The sequence below is a fragment of the Furipterus horrens genome, unplaced genomic scaffold, assembly GCF_987537825.1.
Source record: "Furipterus horrens unplaced genomic scaffold, mFurHor1.1.pri manual_scaffold_9, whole genome shotgun sequence".
NCBI classification, from domain to species: domain Eukaryota; kingdom Metazoa; phylum Chordata; class Mammalia; order Chiroptera; family Furipteridae; genus Furipterus; species Furipterus horrens.
The window spans coordinates 88,635,157-88,657,010 of NW_028327179.1; the positions used below are offsets into that span (position 1 = coordinate 88,635,157).

The 21,854-nt window shown below is 50.1% G+C and overlaps 1 protein-coding gene across 1 annotated transcript in view; it reads right to left on the minus strand.

The window, feature by feature from the left end:
- PLXNA4 (plexin A4) overlaps positions 1-21,854 on the minus strand; it is a 412,730-nt gene that overhangs the window by 312,070 nt on the left and 78,806 nt on the right. The window contains exon 3 of the mRNA XM_090287527.1: positions 17,682-17,864. Within this exon, the coding sequence (XP_090143653.1) occupies positions 17,682-17,864 (183 nt within the window). The remainder of the gene's footprint in view (positions 1-17,681; positions 17,865-21,854) is intronic.

A 21,854-nucleotide genomic window follows, 5' to 3' on the forward strand; every position in this document is an offset into this window, starting at 1 on the left:
ATGTAAGGTTTCATTTAAATAAGTAGTTCTCTGTCTAAAAACCTTCAAAATCTTTTCTCTAGAGGCTTGTAAGAATCATGACTGAAGTCTAGGGAAACGAGATTTGGTCCCCAGACTGAAGCAAAGTCTCCTAAGAGCCTCTTCCCCCACCCAGATATTGATGTTTTCTTAACAGGAAAATGTGGTCCAACTGCAACACAATCTGGAATTTCTCCGGGCACGTGGCTACTGGTACCTGTGGGCAAGGAATTGTCCCACCCACAGAAAAAGCCCCTCCTCCTCTCTCATGTCTGTGGATCCGGGGCCACGGGACCAGGAGAGTCAGCTCAGGCTGGATGAGCTCAAATGAGCAAATTGCCATCACAGACTCAGAAGGGACATGGGCCGAAGGTTTGGGGGAAGAAACGAAAGCAGAAAGACCAAGAGGAGCAAGCTTCTCCCTGTGGAGCCGGAGGAGAGAGGGCTGGAAGAGCACCTGGAAGCCCATCTGCTTATTTTTAAACGCACATTTTTGGGAAAAGAGAAGGTTCAAGCAAGCAGAGATGCCGGCTTAGAGCGAGTGAGCATCCCCTTCAAAGGGCATAGAAAGCACATGGGCAAAAACAGGCCACCGTTTTGTGTGCTCACACGGGCCAGGGGACCTGGTCTCACCCTGGGAAACCTCAGGAGGTCAGCAAGTAGGAGCAGCTTGGCCCAGCTTCTCCACCGGGACATGAAAAAACTTGAAGCCACCAACCAGATAGGCAGGGAGGGGTTATCTATCATTGCTTGGCTACCCAAGATATTAGGGCGAGAACACAAGAGAGAGGTCCTGCATCAGTCCAAGGGACAAATAAGAAGAAAGGGTAACACCTGACATTTCTGGGAGGCTGGCGGCCTCACGCAGGCATTGTAACGACCACCCTCTGCCCAGCCTGAGACAAGCAAGCGTGGGCTCAGGAGCCAGAGCCTGCAGTGGGATCCTGTCTCCATGATTTTAGTCGGGCAGCTTGGATTAGTTATTTAACCTCTCTCAGCCTCAGTTTCCTCCAGTGTCCTTGGCCATACCAAGCACACCTGCTTTGTGGGGCCGTTCTGAGGACTGAATGAATTAATGGACGCACATCACCCAGATCAGTGCCCACGCCTAGCAAGCGCGCTGGCCAGACAAGCCCTGGAGAAGCACCCTCTGCTGTGAGTCTCAAAGGGGCCAGCAAGACATGAACAGCAGCATCCCAACAGCAATTTTCTCTAGTTTTTAACAACCCGCTTCCATCTCTTCCATCTTTCCCTGATCCCTCCATTGTCCTCCTTTTTACATTTTGTAAACATTTTTTGCGTCCTCTCCCTCTGGGCTCTCTTGGAAGATTAAAGTGAAACCGCCGAGCCAGTTATCAAGAAGCCTAAGTACGCCCATGGAGGCAACATTTGTTCACAAATTCCCGGCTTTCCGGAGCGATTAGCAGGGGGCCTCTGCAGGGCAATGTCACCCAGCTGGAATGTGTTTTAGACTCTTAGAGAAACCTGCCCTGTCACCACCTCTTAGCTGGCCATCATCCCCGTGAGCGACTCCCCAAGCAGCCCCATCAGGTAAAACCCCACTACCTGTTTAACAGATACAAAGCTGCAAGATGGGCTGAGAAGTTATTGGTGGGGAAGGGGGTTGAAGCCCCACAGACCCTGATTTTCCTGCCTTCTCACTTGTCTCCTGATTCATCAAGTAACCAAGCCAGAGAAGGAGCTCCCAGGCCCCTCCCTGCAGTCTACAATCCCACAGCTTTGGTCTTGGGGCCAAAGACATGTGAGGTTCACTCACCAACAATGGGGCGGGCACAGCTTGAGTGACTTTTCTAGATCTGAATCAGTCGCACACTCTTGTGGCCAAGTGACCATTGGGCAAGAGCCCAGGGCTCTGCCTGAGGCCGCCAGCCAAAGTTGTTTGCTGTCCCTGTGCAAGGGACATGGGAAAGCCCTTGGCCTTGTTACTACATGCTTCCGCCAGCTTGGCCCACTGATCCCAGGCTCTGAAAACGGGTCCACCCATAGTCTGCTCTCTCCAAGGACAGCTTTGCTTCACAAGCACATTTTCTTGGTCATCAATAAACAGCGGGGAAATGAACACGCAGGGAGGCCAAGGTAATTGCCCCAAATCGCAAAGTGAAAAAGTGGTGAACCATGGGCCCAGACTTTCAAGACAGCCTTCCCACAGGTGGTGTGGGAGTGCATCGCTTCAGTCTTTCCAACACTTCCAATAATTGCATCATGTGGGACAGTGGCATCTGACTGACGCACCGTGCCATCCCCCGGTGATGGCACTGCTGAGACATTCAGCTTCTAGGCCGCGGGATCCTCGCTAGCTCGCTTCGCAATGCCGACATCCCACCATGGCGTAGCTAAAATGTTCCAAAGCTCTCAGAATTAATGAAACACCTGTCCCCTCCAACGCCATCAGAGGTAATTACACGTGGCCCTCATATGCTCGTCCACACTCTCACACGCCCAGACTCCAGCTGGCTCACTGGCTGGTTCCCAGGTCTACCTGGCTCTGCTCCCTGATCAGTGCTGGTGTGGCCAAGCCGGCAGAGCCCCTCCTAGTTCTGTATTCTCTGAAAAAGAGGGGCAGATAATGCTAGCCTGGTATCCCCTGGGCAGAAGATATGTTTGAAGTAATTATGACAAAGAGAGGAATCTTTAGAGTCAAATGATAATGCTTTAAAAGGCACACATATGGTATTGTTGAAAAGCTATCATTCATATTTAGAAGAGTATTTAAAAACTGTCTCCATTTATCATTTTGTAAATTAATGTTTATACATATACACCATGCATATCCTACCCAAATCGTTTGTTCTCGCAGTGTTATTAGTTGGCACTCAATCCCAGTGAACTCTGAAGGAAAAAAAATCCTCATCTTAACAATGCAGGCTGCTGAGTGAGGCCAGACGGGGAAGTCCTGGGCTTCTGGTGACAAATGCCCAAAGCCCCGACAGTGCTCCTAGCATCCTTCTCCATGCCTGCTGCCCGTGGCTTCTCTCCCTCTCCCTGCAGGAGTAGGAGAGGCAGAACAGGAGGAGAAGGGAAGCAGAGGGTTGCTTTAGAATAAGTCATCAAAAATGGCAAGCAGGTCCTCTCAGCTTTTCCAGGAACAGCTCCCCTCCCCCACCACACACTATATTTATGCACATACTGTTACACACACGTTTGAAGAGAAAAGGAATTATATAACACATCAGCTGTTCCTTTCCACTAGCTCAGTTGAGATCAATCCTGTAAGTATAGACGCCTGTGGGCATGTTCAGGGATTTCTACAGGCAGTGGGAAGAAAGGCCCACTCTCTCTGAGGCTCAGAACACAGGCCCTGGAAGACTTCGAATTATCCAGTGGGGGTGGGGTTGGAGGGGAGGGGGAGGCTACCCAGGTTTTTAGTACCAAGTGTTTGCTCTCTGGAGCCTCAGACTCCCCATGTGACCCAGCCTCACACAGCACAGAGATGAATTTTTGGTGTGGAAGCCAAATTGAACTCTGAAATGCACACAGACTAAAAAATAAGTTTTATGGCAGCAAAGGGCCCGGCACATAGTAGCTGCTCACTTTTTCTCATTTTCCGCCCTCTCTCTTCCCCTCCTGATTGAGTCCTGACTGAGGAAGCAGCGATTTCGACCTTCCCAGGAGCCAGCTTTTGCTAATGATGGTGCAGATGAACCCAGTCTGCACACATGAATCTTTAAAAGTGGGAAGCCTTTCCCAGCTGTGGTTAGTCGGTAACGGGACCACAGAAGGAGGGTCACAGAGATGCAAGGTTGCTGGCTTCGAAAATGGGGAAAGGGGTCGTGATCCAAGGAACATGGGCAAACTCTGGAAGCTAGAAAGGGCAGAAACAGATGCACCCCTAGAACCTCCAGGAGAGAATGAAACCCTGCTGACGTCCTGATTTCAGCCCAGTGAGGCCCGTGTCGGACGCCCAGCCGACTATCGACTGTCAGACAGTACACTTGTGTTGTTGTTAAGTAAGTTCGCGGTGACTGTTACAGCAGCAATGGGAAACTGATACACTGGAGCCTGGTGAGCTTGTCTGTTGCGCCCTCCCTTCATCCCTCCAGGGCTGACTTCTCTGAATATGCTCCTGGCTGAGTCCTCCCAGCAGGGAAGCTTCTCACCTCACCTGTTGTTTCTCTGCAGCACCCTGGCCCAGCCCCCTGCCAGGAGAGCTGCAGCCTGTTCTCACTTCCAGTTTCAACTGGCCCTGGTTCCTTAACGGTACCCCCAAGTCTTGTTTCTAGTCCTTGGGATCCTTCGAGTTCCAAGCTCATCTGTTGAAATCATAGACCACAGGTCAGTGGGAGTGTGAAGAGGAGAGGAACACTCTTAGGCTCTGATACCCAACTTCACTCCCGTCCCCAGAGGTGGGCTTGCAAAACACCACCCATCAGTGCTTGCAATGCCAGCCTGTCTGCACACGAGAATGAGCAAGGAAGCACATGCCATTTCTCATCTAGTCTGGGCACACCCTCTCACCTGGTTTTGGGCTGGCCCTTAAGGCACCAGGACCAAGTTGGGGGGTAGTAGTGGTGACAAAAGCAAATCTTTAAAACAGGGACTCCAGGAAGCTAAAAGGAGAGAGGTAAGAACTGTCAGAGGAGATGGAAGCCCCTCTCAACAGACAGCAGTGGTGGCAGGAGCTGGGGCACATTTGGGACTCGCTCCCAGCTGACAACCTCCCAAGCCTGCCAGAGGCTCTGGAACTCAGTTGTGGGCTGTCAGCAGAGACAAATTTAGTACTGATGATCTCATCTTACAGAACAGCCCCAGGGCTTAGAGTGCTCTGGGCAACATCATTTTGACAAGGTGGAAAGTGGACGTCACTGCTGGTCCCATGATGTAGGTGGAGGCACAAGGGTCCTTCCTTCAGCTCACCAAGGAAGAGCAGGTGCAGGTGACGGCCATGCTGTGGTAGCAGGTAGCAGGCCGGGTGAAGCCTGGGGCCTTGCCATCGGCTCTCCTCTGGGTCCCAGAGACCCCAGCTATGGTGAGCTGGCATTTTAAGGCAAGTCTACAGATTCCAACATGCTTAGTTTGAAAAGAGTGGCAAGCAGTAACCAACACTAATTGGGACATGGTGTTTATGTCCCCGTGAACCTCCCCGCATGAGATGCCAGGCCATGACGTGACAGGGTATTTATAGGTGTAGCAGCAGACAGAAGGTGGGGAAGGGCTCAGCTTATTCCCTCTGTTGTTTATTGCAAACAAGACTGAAGGCCTGCAAAAGGAGGGTGGGAGGTAACTGTCATTTGTCCCTTGAAGTGCGTCGGTGGCAGAGAAGGTTGAGAATTTGTCACCAGGTACAAACCTAAATTCCTGCCGCTGGTCAAGCCGCCTCTCTGTGGCCCTGCAGTTGGTTTTCTGGCTTATTGAGCTGAAGACTTTTGCTGGTCAGTTCCCCTGAGGTTTTTCAGTGCATTTCATGTCAGGTTTCCCTTCAAGCTTTGGAGCAAAGAGGCCACAGTGGCTCCTCCAGTGCTGCTCAAAAGTCACAGGAGGGCAGAGGAGGGTGGGTGGTTGGCTGGAATGAGGACACCTGGCTCCTGCTTCTGCACCCTATGGACAGGACCCCATAAACCTTTCTGATGGAGGGAGGTATGGAAATACTAAGAAGAGTGGACTTGATATCTCTCAAATAGAAAGAAATATATTTCAATATGAAATTCAATATCAAATAAGCATCAGTGCTTCTAAAAAGGCAGGACCCACAGAAAAGAGAGGTCCGTATTCCATGGCTAACTGTGATGGACAGTGATGGTGAATAAATGTTGTCACACAAGAAAGGACAGGTTTACATCCAAGCACCGGGGGTCAGTTCCATGTCAGATTCAGTCACATTAGAGGAGATCAGCTGCTGGAGAAGAACAAAGGCTGGCCGTCCGGTCAAGTCCATCCTGGGAAGTGCCAATGGATGGAATGAGGGGCTGTCAGAGAAATAAATCAAAATGTACTGAGATGTGGGGGTGGCCACCAAAGACAGCATCATTGTGGTTGAAGGAAGAACAGTTCTGCAAGCCCTGCAGAACAGAGTAGAGAGCATCTCTTGAAGTCGAGATGTCAGAAAAGGCTGCAAAGAAAAATGGCGATACAGGGCAAGAACCAACAGCAAGAAGCAGGTGTCAGGGTGACCGAGCAGGACCTGGAAGATGGAGGCTGGGTCAGCCATGGGAGCAGAGGGTCCTCAGAGGGCTTGTGCCCACAGCTGGGCCAACGTCCCATCACACCCACGTGCACACACCCCTGCAGCACTGGGGCATTTGGAAAAGAAAGAAAATAAGTTCAGATTGTGAACCACTTACCCTGTAGAGGCAAAAGGAGATTTGTTTTCCTGCTGTTCTTTTAATTCAATGTTGGCTCATAAATCAAAGACCTAGTTTCCAGGCCTCAGGAAGTGGTAGGAAGGAACCCAAGCTTTTCGGAGCTGCGTGTGCCCTGCCTGTGCCACCTTCCCTCACCCAGCTTATTCTCCCCAGCACCTCAAATGGAGTGGGAGCTCAGTGAGGAGCCAAGGGTGACCCAGTTGAACTACATCTCTCATCTTCCTCGCTGGGCTGCCTGAAGTTCTTCCAAAGAAATCTTGAGCGTGTGCGCGCACACACATATACACAAGGACTGGTCAGTGTGTCTATTTGGAGCATTCAAAGTTTCCCGTGGAGACCCCCACCTTCGGAGACCTTCCACACTCCTTGGCTGGGTTCACGTGGCTGTTTACATCCATGGAGTTTGAACACTCTTCTTAGGTGTTTCGTCGGCAGCCGTCCGTCTCGAGAGACGATGGTGTAGCTTCTTAAGAGTCTATCTGCACGGCCGAGAATGGTTGTGCAGTCCGACTCGGGAGTGACACGGTATCTGTCTCCTCCCGTGTTGAATCGACATCTTGCGATGACGCTGGAGTGTCCTCTCCAGTGAAGCTGAAGCTACAGAGCCTGGGCAGGGTGATATGGAGGGTCTGCTGTTGCCCATGCAGCAGACCCCCCCCTCTCTTCGCAGCTGAAGGGTCCAAGGGAAAGACGGAGTCGATACAGCTTGGCTTCAGGTGCGCCGCAGGAGTTGCCGGTGTTGACTACAACGTCAAACCGCCTTAGGGACTCCGGCTCCGGATTTTCTGTCGGGGTTTACTCCCTTAGCCTTTCCCCTCAAGAGGTATGCCGCAAGGCAGCGGAGGTTTTTTGGAATCAGAGTTTTCCTTCTCTGATGTGCCCTGACTGGAAGATCGAACCAGCGACACTTAGCTCGCAGGCCGACGCTCAATCCACTGAGCCAAACCAGCCAGGGTGCTTAGGTGTTTACGGGGCACAGAAAGTCACAGGATCCTCACCAGCTTAATTTTTATTAGTTTTTTTCCTCCTAGTACATCAAGGAACACCCCACAGATGTGAAGCCCTATTCTCTTCATTCATAAGAGAGAATACATTCATATGCTCATTGCTCCAAAGGTGAAATGTGTGTGGATAAACAATTTGTCCAAAATCAGAAGTGCAGCCAGCAACAAAGTCGAGATTTCTCGGCTGTCAGTTCCGACTCTTGGTGTAACGTGCGGGTCTGGTTCTTAACAGTTTAGGGGCACAGGCAACCCCAGATAAAGACCTGGGCAGACACTCGGTTCTGAAGACTGCCAGGGTGCCTCGAGGTGGAGGAGGGAAGTGGCAGGGTGGCATTCAGAGGCTCCTTTGCTCTTTCTCACCTTCCTCTGCCTTTAAGAGAATGGTTGCCATGACCACTGAGGAAGTACCTTGTTTTCCCATTTTCAAGAAGCTCCTCACCTAAGCATCTTAAAGTGCTGTGTATACCCACGCCTGTATGCCTTCCTACTTTTGGGGAGAAGTGGGTGCAAAGGAAGAGAACCCCCTCTAAGGATGGAAATAGAGAGCTCGGTTTCAGCTTCGTATCCAGAGTCTACCCATGATGCCGTGGGCTTCTCTGGTCCTGTGTCGTGTCACCTCACCCAACCCATCGACTCCTGTTGGTTCCCGCTCGGGACAGAGAGAGTCCAGACAAAAACGAAGGCCAAGGAACCCCTTCCCCTGTCCTCAGACTCACGTCCCTCAAAAACAAATGTAAAGCAGAGAGATTAAATTATAACCAAGATAACTACAGGAATCATACTTAGGCTGGCTGCTGGGAAGCAAGGTCAGCAGGCAAGAAGCCTTAAAATGAAAGGAAGATGCAAGAAAGCACTTAAAAAAGCAACTGGGAGACTCATTACCCTCACGTGGAGAAGGAGGAAACCATCTGATGTTTGAGGCACTGTCCATCTGGGCAATAGTCAGAGCCTTTGACAGCTAAATAGCTCTACTCTGTCATCATCCTGAAGCCGAAGTGGGTGAGTCAGAGGTAAACTAATTAGATGGTGTGCTGCTAATTTCCCAGAGAACACAAGGGAGGTGGGGCTCAGACCAAGAGGGCAGAGTCCAGGGGCACCAGCCCCAGGCCCCAATGCAAAGAGAAGGGCCTGGCTCCTAAGTGTGCGTGCATGGATGCACATGGGTGCACATGGGTGTGCATGGGGATGAGGTACATATGCATGTGTATGACCTGACTGTGTGTGTTGGGGGGGGCACACAGTCATGCTTGTGTGCAGATATGTCTTATCTCCCTGAAAGTGGAAGATGAAGGTCTTGCAAAAGATAAGAGGGACCCTTCTAGCATATTTCCAACAGGGCAACTCCTTATGAACTTTCTATGATTGACAAGGCCCTCAAAATTGCTGCCACTAGCTCAGCCATAAAAATTCGTATCATTCTACCCGGTCATGGATCTCAATGACTCCTCCCATATCATCAATAGGATACAAGTTTAAGACATGTGGGCCTAAAAATTGGCAACCTACAAAAGGCGTTTGCAAGTTAAAAATCAATGTTTTTCAAACCAATCTGCACAATCACTCTGTCCCTTAAGTCACCACATTTCTAAAGAAATTGTGGAGCCGGAGCTGCCTCAGGACTTACAGTCATGCTGGGCAAACTGGTCAAGATAATGTTTATGAGTGAATTATCATAAATTGAGAACCCAATACTACATAATGCCAGGAAGAAAGAGCTGAGAGGGTAAATGTGGGGAAAGCAGGCGCAGGACTGAGAGAGCCGTGGCCAAGGAGCTCAGGTGAAGGGGATAGGTATTAAAGAAAAAGAAGGCTGGGCAGACTTGTGGGGACAGAGGCTAAAAAAGACCAGGGCTCATAAGGACATGGTATAATCGGTCTCTGGCTTCCAAAGCAGTTACGGGATACAGCTAAGTAGAAGCAGCCATCTTCCAAATGAATAAGGATGGGGACCCTGGATGACCTGCAACAGGAAAAATGATAAGGGACACAGTCCCACAGGCTGTTGGGAGTGAGCAATCTAGTGAGAACCCAAGAGACACAGTAATGCCCCGAGTGCGTCCCAGGTGGCAGGTCAGTGGTAAGTTGGAAAGTGCAGCTTTGCTGTTTCCCAGAAAACCTCCTTCCTCTCCCCAAGGCCATCACCCACTCTGCTGCAGGATCTGATCTGGGCTCCAGCATAATTGCTCCTTGAGAGGAAAATGGCCCATGGAGGGGACACTGGTGATGCAAGAACAGCCACATAGGTGGGAATCTCGTTGTACCTCAGGTGGGAGCCTCTTCCTTGGTGTTTAAATTTAGCCAGGGCCCTCAAAGGCTCAAAACGCACACGACCATGACCGAAGGCTGAGCTGGAGGACCTGTGTCCTCAGTGTGGCTGCACCATTTACATGCAGAACTACAGGTACACTGGCCAGGTGCAGGAGGCCAAGTGACCACTTCCTCGCATGTTGTGGAGATAAGATTTACCCACAGCCCGAGAGCCAAGCCTCAGGCAGAGTCCACGATATTATTATATAAATAACTCAAAGGGCAGACCCTACATCAAATTGCGGGGTCTCTGGTGAGTTACTCAACCCCTTTCCTCATGTGTAAAATGGAGGTGGTGGTATTTACCCTGAAAGGAAATGTTGAGGACTACGTGAGATAATCAAGGTACATAACACACAGGAAACACCTAGGACAGTGCTTGGTACCTACAGGTGTTGAAAGCATGTGATTTGCTTCCCATCCTCTCTTCCCTGCCAGCTCCAATTCCTAGGAAAATGACCCCCTAAAGAGCGAGGTGATTCCCAGGAGAGGCTGAAGTCAGGAGGCATGGACTCTCCGTGGCCATGCAGGGCTCTCATCAGCCACCGATTTCAAACCCAAGTCCCTCCCATCCACCATCATCAACCCCACGCTTTCCCCAAGACAAACAGAGCACCTGGGCCTGCTGTCCAGGGCTCCCAGGCCTTCTGTTCATACTCTGGCTTCTCTGATGTACCTGCACAATCAAAACTCAAGGACCTGGGAGACAGAATTAAGTGTTAGGCCACTTTTGTCTCCAAGGAGGGCTATGCCCTTTCCCACACCACTAAAGTTAACTTGAAGTTTCAGAGTATTGATTTGGGTGCCCTCACTGGCCCATAAACAAAGCCCTAATGCGGCCAGCAGCCTCTAAAATGCCCTCAGTGACCCTGCCTCCTGTTATCTGCACCCTTGTGAAGCCCCTGAGTACGGGCTGGACCACTTAACTGAGTCCTGAGGAATAAAATACAGCAAAAGTGACAAGGTGTCACTTCTGAAATTGTTTCAGAAAGACCATGGCTGTCCTCTTACACGCCCTCTCTTGTGGTCTGTCTGTGTCTCTCAGCTGCCATGTTGTGTGAGTAGCTGTCATGGAGAGGCGGGGGACTCATGTTTCCAGTAAGGACTTGAGGCTCACCAACAGCCACATGTATGATACTGGAAGTGGATTCTTCCCCATTTCAGCCTTGAACCTGTGGGTGACTACAGTCCCTGCTGACACCTTGACTGTCATCTGTGAGCACCCCGGAGCCAGAGGACCCAGCTAAGCCATGCCTGGATTCCTGACCCACAGAATCTATACCATAATATACATTGTTTTAAGCCTCTATGTGTGGGTTAAGTTCTTAGACAGCAATCCATAAGTAATATATACCTGTGTCTCCGGGGCTGCGATAAAAGGTATGGAGTGAATGTGGGAGACTTAGAGCTATTTTAGAAGTCCTTGTGAGTGCCTCTATGAGAAGCCAAAGCTGCTGGCAAAAACACCATGATACCCCCAAGAGGTAAGTTGCATGACCACATTCACAGGAAGTCACTTGAGAACAAGTAAACCCCAATCAGAGCTTCACCTGGTGGGGTCTCAGTCATTCCAGCTGCCACTGCCTTCCCCACCAAAGTGGCTGAAGAGGAAGCCTTGGTGATTTCAGGTAATGAAGACCTCCCTGGCCCTGCCCTCACTGACATGCTATTGACAAAGATGCTATTCTCCGCTGATCCAATTCTATCAGCTATGAGCCGGCAGTAAGGGGACCGTTTACAGCTGGGGGCCCACTTCCTCTTCCTGCCTCTGCCTCCTCCCTCTTCCTCCAGTTCATGATGTCTCTCATCCTTTCCCATCTTTGTTGTCTTGGTTACAGGGCCAGACTCCTGATACGCTGCTAGTTTTCATTTTAATGATATGTTCTTGTAAAGCACAATATTTTACTTCAATTGCGTGTGTCACTGGATACATTCCTCCAGCGTGTCTGGCATTTCAGTACCAGCTGACTGAGTGCGGCCCATGATTTGGGGTGTTTCTGAAACACGTGCTTCCATTTTAATGTCTTTGTATTTTAATTTACAATCAGGACCATTTTGATACAAATGTGTACATATAAATATACACCCATATGATTCAAAAAAAGTGGCACTCATGTATCAGTAAATCTTGACTTGGCAAAGCTCATTTAAAACTATCTCCTTAACTCATGTGCACTCGCAATGATAGTTTAGAAAATAGAGGTAGTGTTTTCTGGGGATGGCAAGGTACGAGTTTCAAGAGGACACAAGGAGGGGATGGAGTCTGTGCCCCAGTGACTGCTGTCAAGCAGCTTGGAGAGGGGATGCTCAGGTCAGCTCTGAGTGACCACTTGAGGTCCCCCCACTCCAGAGATATGCAGGGACACTGGTAGGCCCAACTCATAAGAAGAAAAGGGGGGAAAATAGCCCCAGTGGGGCTTAATATTGTCCAAGAATGTAATCTATGCCCAACAGGACACAGACCAACTTAGCTGCTCTCCGTATCTACCTACCAAGTAAACATGAACAAAAAGTCTTAAAAGTCGGCAGAGGAGAAGGAAAGGAGGTGGGAAGAGGACAATGAGAAGTGGACCAATTGACGTTAGGCAAAGTTGCTCTGAAGGCCAGTCTCTAGGGTGCCCAGGCTTGCAGGACTAGTCACAGAACAGCTATCTCTGGTCCCTGCTTAGATGTGCGATCAGAGGAAGAAGAAAAGCACCCCTAGAACATCGATGGTGGTCTTCTGTCCACAGCACCTCAGCATCAGCCTCCCCCTTACTTAATCCACAGGTTGAGATCTAAACAGGCTTCATACTTGCCAATCCAGGGGTAGGAAATGCAAAAACAGCATGACAGAAATGACCAAACCGAAGTGCCATGATGCTTTTTCCGTAACGAAAATTGTTCAGCATTGATTCGCCCATATCTCTTTTTCCTTCTTCTTGGGCATCAAACCACTTGCTAACTGGCTGGTAGCTCTGGCTGGAAATGAATAACACAACAGAGCTAACTGACCAAACCCTGCACCAAACACACTTGACCTCTGCTCTAAACCCAGGGCTCCCAAGCAAGCTGGAGCCCCACATTGTATCTCTATTGATTTCGTGAGACCGCCAGCCATCTGGAGCGCTTTCCATGGCATGAACTTTTTTAAAATTAAAATTCATTCAAATGTCCAGGTGAATATGCCAAAAAATAAAGTCTCAGATACATGGAGGAAGCTGCAAAGCAGGGGCTGCCCATCTCAGATCTGACATTGCTCTGTGACGCAGGCATTGCAGGGACACACGGACACTAGCACACACACACTCTCTCTCACCGTCCATTCATGAGAACTTATGGTCCGAGTAACACAGCCGCAGGCAGGTCTCCCTCTGCCCACTTCGCTTCTGGCCATTTGTGCTTCTGGACCCAAGCGCAGAGACTATGCAATACAAGCAAATCAATTTCAAAACAGGTTCAAGAAAAAAAAATTAGCAAGGTTAAACTAATCTGTGTGACAACTCCCAATAAGAATGATTTTGGGGGAATCCACTCCTATGGACTCCCCATGCTGAGACACACCCAGTTCCTACCAAGAGAGGCTGCCATACTGTGGTTTGTGCGTGTGCGCATGCACACACACACACACACACACACACACACACACCCGCATATCCTACCAGAAGCCGATAGCAGGGCCAGCCAGACTTCTACTTAACCAGCAACCATAGAGTGCTCCACCCCCTTGGCTGTGAACAGTTTACCTTGTAAAACACCCAGGAAAGATGCAATAACAAAATGAAAGGGGCAATCACACCTCAAGTGGAAGTTTATGAAGTTTATGATGTTTTGGTTCACCATGAACATTAGTCTCTCCCACTAATGTCAGGCAGTAATTCACTGCTGAACAGCAGCCATAAAATACAATCACTTAGTGGCAGGAAAGCAAAAAGTGTAGAAAGAGGAAGGGGTGAGTTCCAGCCAAAATAGTTAAGCAAGGAGATCTTGTCCTTAGGAGGGGGACACCTGCCTCATTACCCCAACCTGGGTCAAAGGTTTTCAGATTGATACAGACACCCTAAAGCATATCAGGATGGTGTTTGCCTTAAGATTTTTGCCTGTCATTGAAATTTGAACGGTCTGTCGGTTATTTCTAAGTTCCCAGGCACCTCCTAGAAACTGCAGCATTTATATGCCATATATCTTAACAGCACATGCCTGTAACATACACCATGAGAAAGGCTGCCAATACCAGCTATAACACACACACACACACACACACACACACACGAAAACATAAAAGACACCCAAATTGGCACTCTCTTCACCTCCTTTCCCCCTGCCTCATGGGATGTGTGCACTAAAGGAGTGAAATTATGGTCATCACAGGCAACGTGGCAAATGACGGGACCCAGATCTTTCAAGCAAAACAAAAAGTCAGTAATTTTGTTGGCAGCCCATGGATAGCTACAGTCTAGCTTCTGGACCCTGGAAACCCGCAGCAAACTCCATTCCTCTCAGCAAACCCTCAGCCCCTCTTCCACCTACCCTCCCCACCTGACTTCCTTGTCATACTGCAAAGAACTCTGCCAGGCCCTTGTACACACAGGAGATTATTACAGGGCTCCGTGAAGTCAACCCTGTAATTGTGGCTACAGTATGAGTTCCATTCTTCTCGCCCTTGGCTTTCAGTAGCTCACCAAACTTCCTGCAAAATCCTCCTGCGGTCCCCAAGCTTCTCACGGCTGGGTCTCTGCCCAAGAGGTGACTATGGTCCTGATAACCTCTGGGAAAAGCAAGACAGAGTTATTATAAGGAAAGGGGAGTGGTGCGTAGCGACCAAGGGCGGTGGGAAATTCTATTGTTTAGGAAAAATAAATAAACTGGCCAGTTTTGCTTTTTGTTATTTCAAACAACAGACTCGGCGGGCCAGCCTTCCTTTCCCAACTCAGACTGTCCCCCTGGGCGGGCTCTGCTGAGTCTGCAGCCGCAGTAGCTGGGCTCCGGCAGAACTATTAAAAAGGCTGCCACTCTGAGCTCGCAGAGCAGAACGTTTGGCTGTACCGAAGGCCCCGCTCTCCCCAGGAGGGCCGCTGGCTCATTCCCCCATCATGACCCTCTGCTCCTGCCTCTCAAATGTTTATGCTTCACCAGTCCCACCACTGCTCTGGAAATTAAATGTAATATCCCAGGTGGCTGAAACAGAACTGTTCATATATAACCCCCCAACATGAAAATGGGAAACACGGGCCCACGATTTATAAAGCTGGCTGCTCCGGTGTTGCCTGTCATTGCTGGCCTGACCTCTGGGGACACTTCAAGGCCAGGCTCTGACCACTGTCTGCCCCATGAGGGTTGTCTACCTGCACTTTGTTTTCCCAGGCTCCTGGGCGGGGGTGGGGTGGGGGTGGGGGGTTGTCCTCAGCCACAGTCATGGAGCTGTGCTCCATTCTGACCTCCCATCGGGGGGCAGACTCCTGCACAGGACGGCCTCCCCATCGGCCTCAGGTCACCGTCTGGCCAACAGCACACATTTGCAAGTTGACTGTGTTGGTTCGTGATGCAGCCATAGCCAAGAATCATGTCTTGTTTTTATCCCCCAAGAGAAAATAACTGTTCTGTTCTGTTCTAAGCATTGAACTCTCAATGTTTATTTCACTGACACCATATTCCAAGCAGCTCAGATAACAGTCAAAATTTTTTTTAAAAATCCTTCTACAGGGTCTACTTGGTCTTGACAGCAAGTAAATGAGCATCAGGTACTTGGCAGGAAATTCAGGGTGTGGGAATCTTTGAACACCTTGGAGTAAGTTACTTCTCTGTTTCCTGAGATTGGGCTCATAGAGAAAATAGCTAAAGCACCCCAAAATTGCCTTGCTTACTCATTCATTCTCAACACCACTTATTTACCCATCGAACCAAGCAAAACAGGCCAACAGACATGTCATTGTATGAGTTCATTGTATGAACTGTATGTGGGAATGCCTTTGGTATTCAGAATTCACTTTTCCAGCAAACCCAACTTGCTGAATCATGGTGCAGGATGAAGTCATATGAGCAACCAATGGCAATGTCCCCAAGGTCTTCAGTCTGTAGCTCCTACACGTACCACCTTGGTGTATTCAAAGGCTTACTAGACACAATTTCAGCAAGTTGGGGTATCTGACTTTCTAGACCCCTGAAAGCTGGAGCTGCAGACAGAGGGGGAGGAGAGGCACTGAAGTTGATCAGGATTCCTGACAGCAAATGGAAGTGACGAGTCACCATGTGTATTAGAGGAAAAGTGCAGGAGGCTGCAAGGGACACAGGAGTCACAGCACCTTTTCTGGGTGTCCATGAAATTCAGCTCAATACATGAGTCATCAACAACAGAAAGACCAATGCAGGAAGAAGACAATCAATCGTGTTTAATATACTCTTTGCACAAAAGCAGGGAGCTTTTAATTCTTTTATTTTAAAGATTTAATTTATTTATTCTTAGGGAGAGGGAAAGGGGGGGAGAAAGAGAGGGAGATAAATGTCAATGCATGAGAGAAACACTGATCATTTATCTCTTGCATGTTCCCCAACCAGGGACCAGGCCCGCAACCCAGGCCTGTGCCCTGACCAGGAATCAAACCGTCAGCCTCTCGCTTTGTGAGATGGTGTCCAACCAACTGAGTCACATCAGTCCAGGCAACAAAATATAATTCTTAAAGCTAAACAGACTATGGTTCAATTATCCGTTAACTTGACACTTATCATGGGTTACCTCTTTAGGGGCAATACCGGATGCGTGCTGTTTTGCCTGCATCCTCCTTCCAGAGCGCCATGGTGTTTCATCAACTCTGCTTCCCCTTCCAGATTTGACCCCCATAACTTCTCCACACACATCCCCCAATTCACGTACACCCTGTTCCCTGCCTCTCACCGGCACCCTCTCATACCCCAGACCCACTGCCTATTCCACAGAGATGTACAATTTAAAGAAAGAGACAATTGCTGAAACAGGCTCTTTCACATCAGGATGGGACAGTACGCACAGCCCTCTAGGGCAGCAGAGGACATGTCCCCTCGATCTTCTGGAGCCAGTGCTCAGAAATACAGCAATGAGAAGCCAGGGATCAAGGCTTGCTCAGATCAGGTAGTGCTGGCTCTAAAGGCCAAATCACATAGTGTCCAGAGAATTGCAATGGAAATCAAAAGAAGACAAGCAGGAACTCCACATGGAGTCACCAATATTTCCTTGGGACAAGACTGATATATGATTATCAGCCAACACAAAACAGGACCTACTGTTTACAGTCTCAGAAAGGCTTTTCCTCCAAGCAAGGAGGGCGCCCTATGGAGCCAGCTCCAACTCATTGAGATGAGATGCCTGAGCAGAGCTAGGAAAGAGGATGGTCCTAGATGGACGGGTGCCCCCCATCACTGCTGATGGGCAGGTGCCCCCGTCACTGCTAATGGGCCAATGTTACCTAGTGCCCTGAAGCCAGCAAGCCTCTGAAGAATGAGGAAAGCTCATGTCTCCAGGTCACACCACTCTACTCTACCTTAAGCAACTGCTATGTCCTCCACAACATCCAAGTTTTCCTTGTCCCACAATCTGACCTTAGCCCCAATAGCGACTCCAGTAGGTCCTGCACTTTCCTCCATTGCCCTGAATGGATTCCAGGTGGATGTATAAGCCAAAAGGGCTGGAGCGAGAGGAGCAGCCACATTTCTTGCCTCTGTCTACGTTCCCAACTACCCAGGCCTAATAACGAATGCTCTTGCCTTAGGCACAAACCCAAGTTAAAGAGAACACACTGTTTAGGATGGTCTAGGGAGGCAAGGGTAACACTTCCATGTGCACACCAGCCTTAGGGAAGAGGTGAATCCCTACTCCCCCTGTGTGATTCCCACAACAACCCTAGTACAAAGGTGGAGAAGAGACAAGATTATCATTCATGATCTCAACAGTGATATATCTCCTTAACGCCAACTTGTATCACTCGCCCACCAGACCCAAGATAGCAAAAGAGTGTGAGATAACATCCATCCCGTAGGGCCAGACTGTCTTCACAATCATCAAAATGCACCTCATGCCTACCTTTTTCAGCTTGCCCGTTTTGGTGCCCACGAAAGCCAGGGAGTGATTCTTGTAGACATAGGCGATGACAGAAGTCATGCGGTCCCTGTCCTCCGTGAAGACAGGAATGCCACGTACCATCTCAGACACTCCCAGGGGTGCATTCATATCCAGGCCACAGAAGTTATCATCAATGGTTAAGAGCTGAAAACAAAAAAGGAGAAAAATTAGGGGCAGGAACATCGGGGCCATCGGCAGAGGTATTGAGTCAGGGAACTGTAGAGCTGGAAGAACCCTTAGATATGGTATAAATCCCTTTTCCTCACACGAAATGCTCAGCTCCAGAGAAACTAAATGACCTGTCAACAGTCATCTAAATAGGTTGCAGAACCATGGGGGAGGAGGGGGTACAAATTCGTAGAGTCTCTTTTCACCATATTCCCTGGTCTCTGCCCTCCTACAATCGTTCCAGGTGGCATCTTGGTGGCTTAGATTGCCACCATCACCATCACAACGGAAAGCACTGGGCCAGCACCCATGAGCATGAGCTGCAGATGACTCTGCTCAGGTCTCAGAGGCATGTGGTCTCCACAAAAGAATGGAGAATGAGAGACATTAACACATGAATGGCGGGACCCCGACAGAGACCTGTACAGACAACCGGTTCAGGAAAGGGGACATGGGAGGAATGGCAGGTTTGTGAAAGAACTCAACAAGCCACTGTGGTGCCTCCCTCTGCCCAATCACAGGCTCCTGTTTCTTTCTGAGCGTGGCAAAGAGAGGCAGTCTGGCCTTGCCCTAGCTACACCAGCACTTCCCAAACTGCCTTCTGTGGAACCCAACCACCCAACCCCCACGCAAGATGCTCTACCATAAAAGGGCTCCTCAAGCAGATAATTTTGGGAAACACAGCACATTCTAACACCATGTAAGAGAGTAGGAAGTCTTTTTAAGAATAAATATGTTTAATGTCATCTAAGCCCTTTTCCAACCATTTTAGACCAGGACACCTATTAGCATTCCTTAAAGAGACTATTCCCTGGATCTCCTGTGGTGCACACTGCTCCAACTCTTGCTCCTGACTCCAGGGCAATTTCAGGAGCCAGAGAACCAGCAGAAAAAGGCTGCGGGCTAATTTTCTTCACAGTGCTCTGGCTGATTTTCTCCGTGTTTTATCCCAGGCCCCCAGATCCCCAGGCAAGCAGAGGGGCACAGTGGGTTCAGACCTACTGGAGCGAGGAGGACCCTGACTGTGGCTGCTGAGGAGGCCCCCAGGCTCCCCACCAAGCAGCTTTGGTTTGGTGTAGACCTCTCTGGGGCCCTAAGAACCTACACTGGATTTTCCCCTTTCTTGAAAGAACTGTGTGGTCTTAGAAGCATCGTTCTGTCTTCTGTACTTTTATTTTCCACTCTGTAAAGATAAAGGAAACAACCCCTGCTTTTTGATGGGCTTCCATAAAACCCATAGAGCTCATGCTTGTAAATGTCCTTTGGACTTTTCAGAAAAAAAAGGAGTGAAATGAAATACAAGGTGTCACTTTTTTAAAGGCTCCAATCCAGCCAAAGAAACAGCATCTGGAGAACCAGAAGGCGGGCCCTGGCCAGGGAGCCGCGTGAAAGTGGTTGACTCTGAGCAGTTCTGGGCTTCAGGGGGCCCCTCAGCTCCCCTCCCCACCCCCAGAAGAGAGAGAATGGCATTGTTCATCTCAGGGAAGACATCGTGCTGAGCATCGCAATCCTTTCTCAGACCTCTCTCCTTCTTCTTATCACGATGGGGGGCAGTCATACCAGGCAGGGGGAGAGCTTGGGCCGGCCTGAGCAGGCTTCGTGCACAGCATACATCTGCTCCAAGCCTCTGTCACCTCTGGTCCAACAGCCCGAGACCAAACACCACCTCCACTGCTCCAAAAAAGAATAAGAACAACAACTACAGGAATCCAAGTTAGGAGGGAGTTTTCAAGGTCTAGTCTGATCTTCATAGTCCTCCCCTACAGTGAGAAAATGGGGGAAGAAAAAGGTGGTGGACAGTGAAAGGGATGGACAGATATGAGGCAGAAAAACCTGGGCAGAGGGAAGAGTGGCCTCTCCCAGCTGGTGGAATCACAGTGACCAGCTGGGAGCTTCAGGGGCAGCCCAGGGCGTGCTAGCAACCCCTGTGGCCTTGCGCGCGCCTGCCTCCGGTCCATCAGGAGGATTTGACTTTCTCAGCCCTCCACTGAGCAGCAGGGACCTCTGCCATCAGCAAACGTGCGTTGCCCGTTATGACCCTTTTTCGAAATAGATGATGCTGAATGATTGTCTGCTCTACACCGGTGTGTGTGGCGGGGGTGGGGGGGTTGGGGACTGAGGCAGGGAGCAAAGCAGTCATGTGTCCCAGTCTCCCGCCACCCCTGACACAAACACATGCTCACTGGCCTGGGAAGGCTTAGGCTGCTCAGTCCCCGGAATTGCACTTCTGAGTGGTCAGTTGCTGAAACCCATCCTTCCCCTTGGCTGGGCAGAATACAAACCAATAAATACACAACTGCCTACAAGAAGGCGGTGTGCACTTGACCAACTGCATCACTGAACCACTGGGTGCTCAGAGGCAGAAAGTCAGGGCCCTGTGAGTTCCTGCGGCTTTGACACTGAAGCACAGCAAAGGGGCCGGGGGAGGGGTGTTTTCATCAGAAGGAAGTGAGGACAGCTCAGCCTGGTGGCCTGGCAGCCAGGGCTCCGCTGTCTGCAGCTTATAACAGCTCCCTTTGAGGCTCCATCAGGAGCCAGGTCTCAGTCTCCTCACCTGTACCTGACAGTCATCTGCTCCCAATGGCCTGCCTCCTGGTGGTGTCATTGCCAGGTTTAAAAGCCTGCAGCTGGGGCTTCTACCGTGGTGCCTGCATTCCAGGGACAATGACGGCTTTCTCCCCAGGCCCCCTAGGCCTCTGAGTGGGGCCCCAGGTGGGGAAGAGGTAAGCGAGGCCTCTGACCAGGCACAGCCCAGGTCTGCATGGATGCGGAGGCCCCTGGCTTTGGCGTGAGGGGGCCTCACTCTCTGTTTGCTCAAACCTGGGGCAATGGGGAGAAATTTTTCACATGGAAGTAGAAAAAAGAAACACAGGACTTGGTTTACATAGCAGCTCAGTCGATTCTCTACAAGACAGCTTGGCACAGGCCTCTCCCTTCTCTGAGCCTCATTTTCCTTGCCTCTAAAGTAGCCAAGACAAGGACCATTGTGAGGTCTAGATGAGATAACAGGTGTGAAGAGACACCTGATAAACAGGAAAGCCTTTCATCAGTGTAAGGTGATGCTCCACGTTAATTTTTTCAGTGGCAACCCTGCCCAGAACAGGGGCAGGGTGGCTTCTGGGAGTGGCCCTCACATGCCTCCTGACCAGAGCACAGCTCTCCGTGAACACACCTGCCAGGTGCGATCAGAGCTGCAGCCACAGGGTAACTACAGCTCTCGGAGGAGAAGGCAGAGGGTCCCACAGGGCCCACAGAACCAGGGCGGCCAAGGTGGAGGGAGCAGAGGCCAGGGCCATGTGGGCTCTGGCAGGGAAGGCCAATTAAAGAAAGCCTTCGACAGGTGAGGGCTGGCATGGACTCCTGAGCACCCTGGGCAGTGGGGGAGGACAGTGTCTGCTCTTGTCCTGGCGGAGCACTCCCCTGGGCCCCATTAACAGCGAGATTAGAGCGGCGGCCAGAGGAGCCTGGAAGGGACTCACCGTGGCTATAATCAGGAGCCCAGCCTTGCCTGCAGACCCAAGTCACAGCCTTCCTCCCACTACAACACAAATACCCATGAGGTGGGGAAAGAAACAGGGTCTGTCGCATGGAAATATATGTGGTGCCTGTGTGGGCAATGCTGTGAGCAGATACTGATGTCTTAGAGCCACACCCTCCAGGGTCCCCTCTGCCTGAATCAGGAGGATACTGAACCTGCTTTCCACAAGTGTCCTCATGGGACATGTGGGTTATAAATTAAGACTGGTGACCCACTGGATTCCAGGGACCATGGGCTCAGGTACGCATCTTTGTACCCTTAGCTTAATTCCAGGGTCATCGTAGGTGAAGACATACGTGTTAAATGGACGAAAGGATGGATAGATGGATGGATGACTAAATAAAAGCCTACGTTTCACGGTGCCTAACGCTTTGGAATTGGAGCCAGAATGCTGAGGTTTGAATCCCAGCTCCGCCACTTCGGGCTGT